The following is an 11790-nucleotide window of genomic DNA, read 5'->3' as shown; positions in this document are numbered from 1 at the left end:
CAATTCTGAAAAAGTTAAAAAAAAGACAAAACTGGAAGCGTGGCTGTGCTTTCAGTGATGAATAGAAGTATAAAGGATTCCCTTTAAAGAAGCAAATGATTAAAGAATGGACGTTTACTCGTCCTGATAGTGCCATTTTTGCAACGTAATTTTTTTGTAAAGTCCTATATGGAACAACAGAAAAGGATTTTCAAATGAAAACAACACTACTTGTGCTGCCTGTAGCAACAAAATCTTTGCTTTTTATCACTTTTGTTGGTGCATTGTAACACGGAAAGACAACTTAAAAAAAAAATATTTATGATATTAAATATTTATTTTGAGATAAAACTGTTTTAATAGCGATGACTCTCGACTTACTTCAAGACAAAATATAACCCTTTCTTTGTTTTGCTGTTTATTCCGTTTCCAGTCATTTTGTAAACAAGATTTTGCTAACACATCAACTTTTATTTGATTCTTAAAAAAAAAATTCGGCGACCATTCCAAGTTGCGCAAATTGTAACAGAGCCTCCATCGTACAACTGTTCAAACTTGGACAGCAAATGAAGTGACTCGGTCTTCAAGGAAAAGAACTTCATTCTTCGGCTTCGTATTCAATTCTCTAAACATGTCAAACAGAAGTGTCAGTTTGTTATGCTTGAAAAAACAAAACTTACCGCAATTTAAAGCCATAAATTGGTAGACATGACTGTAGGTCATTTAATCTAAAAACAAAGAGCCCAAAATGTAGATACTAAACTCATGTTCAGCAAACAAACGTTTTGAAAATTGTACTGTCTTCATTTTCAGTGCTATAAATGTACGCATAGTTGTGCATTGTGGGTCACAGATTACAGTTTGTAAATACACTCACTACGCTGTGCAGTATATCTGCAGAAAGCGTGCCTTTTGCTTTTGAAATTGACAGGCAACAAATGTAATGAAATAGATCTGATGCATTTTTAATTTTGTTCAATTTATTTTAATCATTCGTTGTGAAGAGGTTTAAAAAGAAGGCTTACACAGCAAAGAAAATCATCATCATCAATATGAAGTGTAATTTTTAACTGCAATTACCAATAAAGCTGTTTTTGCCTTTGACTTTACGTTACAGATCGCGCTTTTACATGTTAGTTATGCCACAGTATGTTGAGAGCTAAGGCGGGCTTTGAGAGTCACCAAGTTACACTTTCCCTGCAACGCATATGAGGAGCCACGATAGCGGAAGTTTGTAGGCTATATGAAGTTGCCAATGTTTTTCTGATATAAGTTTCTGACACTTCAAATTCTCAATGTATGCCCCTACTGCACTATAAATCGGTAGCAAACATTCCGCGTATGGTTTCATCACCCACGCAGACCTTACAATCCATTTTGTGGACAAGAGAGAAAAGACTCATTGATGACATCCTCTTTAGCCTTTTCTTCAGAGCCACTCCACATGAGTGGGCGGTGGAGCAGAAAGGCCTGACGCCCGTTGAGCCACTGAAGTCTGGGACAGATCGGTGACGATTTTTTTTTTGTGGTATCCAGGCTTACACCCGGTGGTTGAAGATTTAGATTAAGTGGACGGGAAGGCAAGGAAGCCGATCTTCGTATCCACCTTCCGGCATGACGATGTCAGCGTTATGGATAACAGAGGTGAAAAAAACGAAGACGAGGTATTTGGTTCATATACTCTCTTTTCACTAAGCGTTAGACCTGTTGCTAGTCAGTTCTGGACGTCTAGAAACGTTAATAGGCTACTCATGTTTGGGATATCGATAAAATGCCACATTTATTGTGCATATATGTGCGAATTGTAGCCTGACAAAAATGCAAACATCTGGCACCCCTCTTTTTATCAGAACGGTCGATTTGTGTCGCTTGATTGTCCTGGATGGCCTCAAAAATCTGGACATTGATTGACACAAACTTGAAGCCAAAATTTACGTCGATTCTGCGATAAAAAGTGACGACATTACAAAGCCTGCAGTGGCAGCACAGTCGTAGGCTCATAGAGACGTAGCCGAATATATTAATACCCTATAGCCATTCCATCACTAAGTGCCAAACAGGAATAAGATTCAGTACCACTCTTAAAACGTAGTTGGTAGGACCCTGCACAACAAGGTATCAAACACATGCTTACCGATTTCAGATGCGAACACTCCAGTCCAACCACTAATCCACCGAGTCGTTTAAAGTGCAACTGCACGATCGAATTAACATTTGGCTAGAATCCATTGCCAAGACATCCGGTACCGGTTGAAAAACTCACTTCCTTACAATTGAGGCCCACAGCCAAGAAACGGGCTTTTTTCCCACGCTCTCTTACGCTTCTCTCAAACGCTACCTGGAAGTGGTAAACTCGTCAACGCCATCTTGTGATATGACGTCAGTTCTAGTCGAACTTAGTGGAGACTAAACTAGACGAGATAGGCGTGGTTGCCAGTAAATGCGCAAATTTATAAGGCATCTATAATGAAGACACATCTTTCATCCAGCATATATATACAAATTTAGTTGTTGATGCCTATGTGTCAGGAGTGGTCTGCAAAGCCCATCGCCGAAGGCTAGTTTCGTAGATTGGAACAGCCAAATTTGGTTATATCGAAAAGATTTTTGTATTGTACAATAACAAGCTGCCCAGTAGGACATTACGAACGCACCACAAGGACATAGTAGCCTACAATCGGCTATCAATGCAACATGCGATAACGCTTCATCATTCATTGGGGCTGTTTTCTGAACCCAGCATAATCTCCATCGCCGCTAGGGCATTTTCTGCGAATGGAAGAGACAATGCAGGATAGCAGCACGACTCTGTTCGACTTGCCTAGAACTTCTCCCTCCAACAGCCACTCCAGCACGTGCCTATAAGCGACCAGCCGGAATTGCCTGAGAGATATAACAGCTTCGTTTAATTATGAACGGAATAATTACGCAACTAGCTCTTGAAAGGCTGTTGAACAGTAAACAAGCTTACTCACTCATTTGACAACTTTCCATTGCGTTGTCCGGGCTTATCATCTTTTTCCCAATTCTTACAACAATGTCACATAACATTGGTTAAGACTTACCAAGACGTACCGTGCCTCGCATGCTTTTCTTATGGGCATATGACAGCTTTGGTCGGTCCCTTAACCAACAATCTCAATGGATAAGTCAACAGACCTGGCTTATTTTTTCAAACTCGAGATTGCAAAGAGCCTATACTACCTGCCTTCACATAAAAAGCACGTACAACAAAATTGAATCAGCGAAAAAACCTTCTTCCTCTAGGTCCTAGGACGAAGACAACGAAAGAACTTGCAAAACCGATAGTCGCTTGGAGATCGGTCTAGAACTGACGTCACAATTTGATGTGTTGCGTAATACAATCCGCCATTGCAGGAACGTGGTCAAAAACACAAGCGAGTGGAAAACCATAGTTTTGATAATTTTTGTTGAGATAAACATAGCCTTAAAATGCAACGGCAAGGTTGGTATCGTATTTATAGAATGAAACATGCTCTTTCGGGTAAAGTGATGTAAAAGTCGTCGTGCAGTTGCACTTTACTGCAATCACAAAATGCTTAAAAGAACAACAGTGTAGAAAAAGGGTTGGTGCTAGCCTCTGATTCGGTGGCTATGGGTTCAATATCTTGTTAGGTTACACCAAATAACCTTATAGAAACCATCCCTGATAGAAACGACACCAAGTCTTGTTCCCGCTTTAGACTTAGCATTAAGGGGATTGATTTTGGACAATGATGTAAATCGCAGGCTTAGCCTACTCAGTTGCGTCTCTATACAATTGCGCCGAAATTGTCTGACTTGCAAAGCGTTGAGAGCAATGTAACCTGTAAGGATAGATACACTGAGGTAGTATACACACACACATTCAGCAAAAGTAGGCTATTTAAAAATCTTGAAATACTATATTTTTCCAAACAATTTGTTTCCAACAATCACATTTGATTGACTGATTGTGAAAATCTGTGTCTTCAGACTGATTAAGCCTCTGTTAATTCAAAAAAGGTGTGTTAATTTCAAATTCAACTTTTGACCTGATTTTCGGATACAACGAGATATTCTTTTTATGGGCATTTCTATCTATCCTCCTTCTACACTCATAATTACTTTTTACTTTTAGAAAAGGTTATTATTAATATTTGTTTGCGTCAGACAAAGCTGTCGATATCCAAAACAAAACAACGAAATAATACACACACTGCAAATGCGCAAAGGTTACATTACGATGCTGTAAAAATTGCCTGATACGTTACGACATCCAATTTTGAGGCATATCTCTGGCAGTTTCGCATACTTCGTCAGGCTTTGTACTTCGTGGAAAACTATCATGTGACTATTGCATTGCTTTGCTTCAAACAATCAACCACACAATTTGGTGATTTCACCTTACATTGAGGAGCAGTCAGAGCTTATTCTTTAGGCTTACTGGAATCCTAATTGGTTTCCAAAGTGACAATTTGCACGTCTTCTCTCGCTGATCTTTTGGTCGCATAAACCAAGGCAAACCTTTGGCTTGAGAATTAGCTGAGTTTTTTGACAGAAAGGTGTCTTTCATACTTTCTTGAAAAGTTGTTGCGCAGAGCGCGTATAAAAATGGATTAATCAAGCTATTGGCATAAGCAAGACAGAGAGTTTTTGATTGATTGATTGATTGAATCTTTATCCTCGGACTGGGAAAGCTTCTTGCAGAGCTTAATCCTGGCAGTTTCGCATACTTGTAGAGGCTTTGAATCACTGACGCAGGCTCGGTCACCGAGATTGACAGAATGAAGTTTCCGATTGTTGAAGTCTTGTTGCCGGGGAACTATTCCATCCATTAGATGCCGCTGAATGGAGAGCAGTCCTTAACGTGCGTTGCTCAAGCGCACACCCCGAGAGTCGAACCAGCGCCGCTTGATCTTGAAGCTTCTTCATTCCAGAAGTGACGCGCTAACCAATTGAGCTATCGGGGCGGATATGTAAGGATAAATCAAATTGTACATTGCAGCGTTTACGTGAAAAAGTTTTAACCATCCACCCAGAGCAGAATAAAAGTTCATGATGTGAAAAGGTAGCCAGCAAACAAAAAAAGCTACTACGACCGAGGCAGCAAGTTTTGCGACTTGAACTTTTTTAACCTTTTTGCTGATCAATTGACGTTTGACAACAAGAATGATGCTTATGTAACAAGGAATTATAATGGCCATCGGAATGATAAAGCAAATCACAGATCTACCAAGAATATAAGCTGCAAGAATGCTTCTCTTATTAGGCACGTAGTACGGAATGTAAAACTGGCACTGGTAGGTAATTGTCATTGCTTCTGCAGTAGAAGCAAATAAAGTTTCTTTCACGAATGGCGTTACTGTTTTGAAGTCAGTACTTTGTGTTGTGCTGTTGAAGACTGTGATGCTGTTGTTTTCTTTCCGCCTAGATAGTGGAATGCGCAAATCTCTACAAATAAACTCTGGAAGAGAAAGAATAATAGCAGATGTCCAAATAGCAATACAAACTCGACGTGTTGTAGAAGTACTTCGTATTTGACTTAATTTTGTAGCGTACACCACTGCTAGCCATCTCTCAATGCTCATTGCCACAAGAAAAAATATGCTAGCGTACATGTTGATGGCTGTGGCTGCACCTGATAACTTACACATGACCGAACCGAAAATCCATGACAGACCTTTCAAATAATATTGACCCCAAAAAATAAGAAAGACGATGAACATAGAATCAGCGACTGCTAAGTTGAAAAGATATGTGGCTGTGATAGTCCAAGTCTTTTTTTGGCAAAGAAGTACAATCAAGACGATGGAATTCCCAACAATTCCCACAACAAGTATAATAAACGACACAATCGCTAGATTGGAATACACATCCATTAGGCCTACTCAGTTTCAAAGGGGAAACTTGTTCCTAAAAGTTTTCTCCGCTTTTCTGAAATAAAATTATAACTATTTTATACGTCACTGTTCTACACGTCATTATTCCCTATTGAAAACAGCTACAACGAAAGCAATAAACTTAACAAATACAACTTTTTCATGACAACAAATACTTCATTTCTTTGTAAAAAAACATTTGTTTATGGGAAAAAGCACTGTGGTAAAAACCGATGGTTAGATATGTCCGATTTTTTTGCGTTTGGTTGAAAACAAACGTTTGGAAAGAAGCAGTTTTGGTCCTTGTGAGTGATTTGTATGACTTAATAAATAAAGGTTTTTCATGATATATTAAATGCTTCATTTCTTTGTAAAAAACAGTTTTTTAATATTGGAAAAAGTACAGTCTTTAAAAACAGGTTACTAAACGTAGGCACGGGAGTAAGTCATAAGATGAAAATTGGCACGCTAGCGTGTTTGAGTTGGACAGTGGACACCCTAGCCTAGCCTATAGCTTGATACAAGCTTAAAAATACAATCACATAATTAAATAATAAAGGCTACAGTATAAATACTACAAAAAGTGTTCAATGCCAAATAAAAAATATAAGCAGAGCTGATTACAGCAAATATATAGTTAATATCTTCTAACACCTCTACAGCCTGTTTCAACCTAAAAGGGGAATCTTTAAAAGGTCCTGAAAAATATGCGAAACAAACAAATCGATATTACCTGAAAAGATATTAAAACATTATAACCTTAAATCAATCTGCAAAAATAACTCAAAATTACAAAGGGTTACCACCATCTGATGCCACAAAAGCTTCAATTAAGACATCCAAATGGAAACCAACCAGATCTCAATAACAACATTTTTGACGTCATTGAGAAGCAAAATGCGATAAAACCGTGAAGGTAATCTGTAGAAATCAAAATTAAATTTGTGTTATTTTAATGTATTTGAATTTAAATTTGTTGCGATGACGACATTTACCCACCAGTTCAGAACGTTTGCTCAGAAAGTGGTTACAATCAGTCTTTAGAATGGCCAGCTTTTCAGCAAGACAAAGGCTACAATTGTTGCGACCACCTCCACTGCATGAAAGACCGAGCATAGCTGTGGATGGACCATCATATTTTAGGATAAACATTCTTGTCATTGAGGTTGAGGTCCCAAACCGCCTTAGACAGTTTTGTGCTGTTTCGTTTATTAGACCTATCCATGAAGGAACATTTGTGGTTGGAGAAACGTTTTTCAACCAATGTAATTCAGGATCTTTAGGCCGCTATCCTTTTGCAAGCATTGCCCATTCAAAGGGCAATCGGATTTCACCCTACAACTGCTTCGTAAATGATTTGGCAAAATCGATAGCTTATACAAACAATTGTCATTGTTTGGAAATCATTGCTTTTTGATGGTGGTGATGCTTGGGCTAAGAAAGATGAATTGTTTGATGTCATTATGGGCTCATTTAATGGTGCAGAGGTTTGCAAATTGGTTGGTTGTTTCTTTTGAACAAACTTTTTGCTATTAAAAACAGAGTGAAACTGTTCACCAGGCATTTGATAATTACAGTAACTTGCGTTCTTTTGGTGACTATGGGCTACTAGGTTACTTCCTGATGTTAAAGATGATACCTAGCTTTTATTTCCGACGTTTCGTTAGTCAGCACGACTGACTTTATCAAGGTGGCTAAAACAGGTTAACACAACCTGTTCAGCAACGATGGCACAACACAAAAACATACTGACGAAATGAATAAGGTAAAGTAGCAAGAATCAGAGTTAAAAAAAAACGCAACAGCATAACTGCTTGATCAACTGAATGTAGTGAATGCCTAAAACCAGTAGGTTACTTTCCAGCAGCGTAAATTTATCTATCTTTAAAGCCACCGTCAAGAAACGTTGAAAAGACATCAGACAAGACGGAAAAAAGCATTAGCACTTACAATGATAGAGAAAAACCTCTGTACAAAGGAAAAGGTGATGGTACTCAACGTAATTTTTTGTACACAAAGGGAAAGTTCTGACCATCTTTCTGGTTAAGAGCATGTTGTGCTTTCTGGCTTATGTACCACTTTTCTGTAACAATCTTTTTGTATAATCCTTTTCAGTTTTAAGAATGATAGCGTTGGTCCAAGTAATTTTATGGTCTGAATTTATAGAGTGTTTCCAAAAAGCGGAATGCTCCTGACGTTCAAATTTAATAGCTATTTGGTGCTCGTTAATTCTGGATTTAAGATCACGTTTTGTCTGTCCAATGTAGATTAATTACAGACAGGACGCGGAACTTGGTAAATCAATCCGGTTTTTTGGTGCTCGTTGATTCTTGATTTAACATCACGTTTTGTCTGTCCAATGTAGATTAATTACAGTCATGACAGGGAACCTGGTAGGTCAATCCCTTTGAGCTATTTTTAGCAGGAAAATACTTGTGTTATGTCATGATCATGTCTGACTATTTTGCGTAATTTATTTGGCCCAAAGTTGATCGTTTGCAAAAAATATTATTCAAACAACCTGGCTTAAGTATAATTATTGAAACTGGCCTAATTGAAACTGAACTTCTTGATGTGAATTTGAACCTATTATCTGGTAATTTCTGGCCTTACCGAAAACCCAAGAGTGATCCAATTTACAGTATACTCATGCCCACTTTAATCAATCTCCTAACGTTAAGAAACAAATCCCGAAAGTCATTACGAAACGATGGTACGCCAAATCATTTGGCCAGAATGAATTTGATAAGACCTCATCTGTTTATAAGGATGCTCTTTTGAAAAGTGGTTTTACGGAAAAAATTTGCTACAATCCTGCTAATAACTCGCGGATATCTAAAAAAAGGAGTCGGAAAACTTCATGGTTTGATCCTCTTTTCAGCTTACATGTTGACGGCAACATTGGCAAAGAATTTTTCAGACGCATTTCCATCCACTTTTGGCCCCATTATAGATTGCATAAGATATTCAATCGTAATACTGTAAAGCTAAGCTATAGTTGTAGCCTAGGCTATACTCCTAGTGTTGCAAGCATCATATCTACCTACAATAAATCAATATTGCAAGCAACAAATGAACCATCTCAACCTGGTTGCAATTGTAGGGTGATCCGATTGCCCTTTGAATGGGCAATGTTTACTAAAGGCCGCTATTTACAAAGCCACCATTAATAGCAGCCCTAAGGCTCTAAATTACATTGGTTGTTGCAAAACGAATTTTAAAAAACGTTTCTCCAACCACAAATGTTCCTTCATGGATAGGTCTAAAAAACGAAACAGCACAAAACTGTCTAAGGCGGTTTGGGACCTCAACCTCAATGACAAGAATGTTTATCCTAAAATATGATGGTCCATCCACAGCTATGCTCGGTCTTACATGCAGTGGAGGTAGGGATGGTAGAAGAAGGGGATTGCTCACTCAAAAGTAAGGTGGACAACTGGAGGGTCACAATGTTATGACAAAATTTGATGCAACTACAGCTTGAGGTCTACTGTCATATGTCGCATACTCATGTGCAGTTTATATGACCTGCCCACGTGTGTACAAAGTGTGTATCGCCAAAATAAATGTAGGCAATATGTGATATCATGTTTATTTAATAGGTATTCAAGTCATGGTAATGCAGCGGTTAACTTCACGCAACAGCGGTAAAGGTAGGTAGCCTCACACTGCTGCAGTAAGGTTCTGTAGATTTTCTAGCACCCAAAATTTTAACCAAATATAGCAATTCATTTGATGAGAATGAATTTACGCAAAAGCAAAGAAAACGTTGTGCAGTTCTGCTAATTTTTGAACTTCTTAGTGACCCTCCAGCTGTCCATTTCACAAGAAAAATCAGTAAAGTGAGTCGTCCGGGTATTCCACTGTCCCTAAGTGGAGGTGGTCGCAACAATTGTAGCCTTTGTCTTGCTGAAAAGCTGGCCATTCTAAAGGCTGATTGTAACCACCTTCTGAGCAAACGTTCTAAACTGGTGGGTAAATGTCGTCATCGCAACAAATTTAAATTCAAATACTTTAAAATAACACAAATTTAATTTTGATTTCTACAGATTACCTTCACGGTTTTATCGCATTTTGCTTCTCAATGACGTCAAAAATGTTGTTATTGAGATCTGGTTGGTTTTCTTTTAGATGTCTTAATTGAGGCTTTTGTGGCATCAGATGGTGGTAAGCCCTTTGTAACTTTGAGTCATTTTTGCAGATTGATTTAACACTTTGCTCCTCAAAGGGAGGCCAGATTTGGCCCCCCCCTCATATTTCCTTTGATTATTTGAAGCACAGTAACGCCATGCACCTGGTTTTTCTTGACTTTTCCTAAAATTGCCAGGCGGATCTGATGATATTAAATTTGATGCTAACAGTTGTGTAGTTTTCTTGTAAATTCAAGATTTTGGTGAATTTTTGCTATTTCTAGCTAACTTCCAGCAAAGCGTGAAATGGATTACATTGCGATAACAAGCCATAAGCTCATAATTGCTTCGTGCATCGATATGCGCGAGCAGAGAGAAACATCCTCTTGTTTTCCTTTGTTTGGTTTGACCTCAATATTACAAAGCGCGTTATTTCTTATGCTACAAAAGAAAAGCTAGTGATCACAAAGCTGTTAATTAGAAAAAATAATAGCAAACGTTTTTTGCGTTATCAGCTCTACAAAGAAGAATAGCAATCCACGATCAAAATAGTAGGCTATGTAGGCCACAAACTATTCAAAACAGTTGTTTCAAGCAAATGATGTTCATTGACGAATAAAAAACGTTACAATAAGAAATCTTGGGTAAAGGCACGAAAACCTGGTTTCGAAATAAACGTTCTATGGAAATACTCTCATTGACAAGCATTGCAATTGCGGAAATGTATGACTGCAAATGATTTTGGGATAAGCCGAAGAAATAGCGTTTTTGCAAACAGTAATTGTGAGATACACTCAAAATTATCAGATAGGCTCCATTTACACGTAGCAGCTAACTCGATGGCGTCCCTTCCCTGCTTTATGTCGCCTACTTGTTCTTATGTCCTGCATTTTTTGTTTCACCGTGCACTGTGTGTTGTTCCAAAGAGCGCAAAATAAAGATGATAATGCCTCATCTACATTACAAAATATTTTGTAATGTAGACAAGGCATAAAGTTAGGCGTCACATCAGACAAAAAACAAATCAGCTTTCTTGATCATTGATTCAACATCTGAATACGTTGCGCCAATGTACAGTATAAGAGGCCGGCTATTGTGAAGACCCGCCATTTATAAACGATTCGATTATACCAAAAGTGAGACAAACTAGTGGATCAAAGAATGAATAAACAATGCTGAGAAAACTAAATCTAAGTGACGAACAATACCGATGTCTTCATTTATCTTGGAAAAATGCTGCCTAAACTTATCAACAAAAAATACAGTAAATAACGGCAAGGATCCCGAAAGCAGAATTTGCTCGACTTTGGCATGAATTTAGTCAGACATCTACAGTAATAATTCCACACATACAATAACGGGCTCTCAACGGCTGTAAGATACATAATAATCAACCTGGTTCTGGGCGGTTTGTGTAACAGCTTATGGGAAGACACTACTTGAAATGATGCACCACACAAAAGATTTTCAATGAAGACTGAGTCTAAAAACCGATGTGGATTGTGCTTCACAATGACTTCAAGTTTAGGACAGAAAAGGCACAAAAATATCACGATGAAAATAAAGACCTTGTGGGAAATTTTCGAAAATCATAACACGATGCAAATACCAAAAACGCTTAGTTTGCATGCTGGTCTAAGCTGGCCGGCAACCACAAAGGTAGACAATACAGGCAGTTTATAATTCGATAACAGCGCAATAAACATTATAAATACGTAAACCGACAATTTTCTTTTACAAACATTTTACGTCTAATGGTAAATTTTCCCCCAACAATTTTTTGTGAAGCGCTTGCAAACTACGGTTTTGTAAAATAATTC

The 11790-nt window shown here is 38.1% G+C and overlaps 1 protein-coding gene across 1 annotated transcript; it reads right to left on the bottom strand.

Annotated features, from left to right (window-relative positions):
- Positions 1 to 2693: 2693 nt before the first annotated feature.
- LOC145784024 (uncharacterized) lies at positions 2694 to 5840 on the bottom strand. The gene is made up of 5 exons (XM_082595781.1): positions 5195 to 5840; positions 4486 to 4614; positions 3781 to 3806; positions 2955 to 3007; positions 2694 to 2862 (listed from the first exon to the last, which is right to left on the bottom strand). The coding sequence occupies exons 1-5, from the start codon at positions 5838 to 5840 to the stop codon at positions 2694 to 2696; spliced, it is 1023 nt and encodes a 340-aa protein (XP_082451907.1).
- Between the last annotated feature and the right edge of the window lie 5950 nt (positions 5841 to 11790).

The sequence above is a fragment of the Aplidium turbinatum genome, chromosome 15 (genome assembly GCF_918807975.1).
Source record: "Aplidium turbinatum chromosome 15, kaAplTurb1.1, whole genome shotgun sequence".
Lineage (NCBI taxonomy): Eukaryota > Metazoa > Chordata > Ascidiacea > Aplousobranchia > Polyclinidae > Aplidium > Aplidium turbinatum.
The sequence above is the reverse complement of the archived record's forward strand: the minus strand, read 5'-3'. Positions and strand labels throughout refer to the sequence as shown.

What these genes read in the sequence shown, in the direction of transcription:
- LOC145784024 (XM_082595781.1), bottom strand. Translation starts at nt 5,840, where the DNA reads ATGGATGTGTATTCCAATCTAGCGATTGTGTCGTTTATTATACTTGTT. An exon ending in TCTTGCAGCTTATATTCTTG is followed by an intron (nt 4,615 to 5,194) that starts GTAGATCTGTGA and finishes TCAATCAATCAA; the next exon opens with AAACTCTCTGTCTTGCTTAT. An exon ending in AATGGAAAGTTGTCAAATGA is followed by an intron (nt 2,863 to 2,954) that starts GTGAGTAAGCTT and finishes TATATCTCTCAG; the next exon opens with GCAATTCCGGCTGGTCGCTT.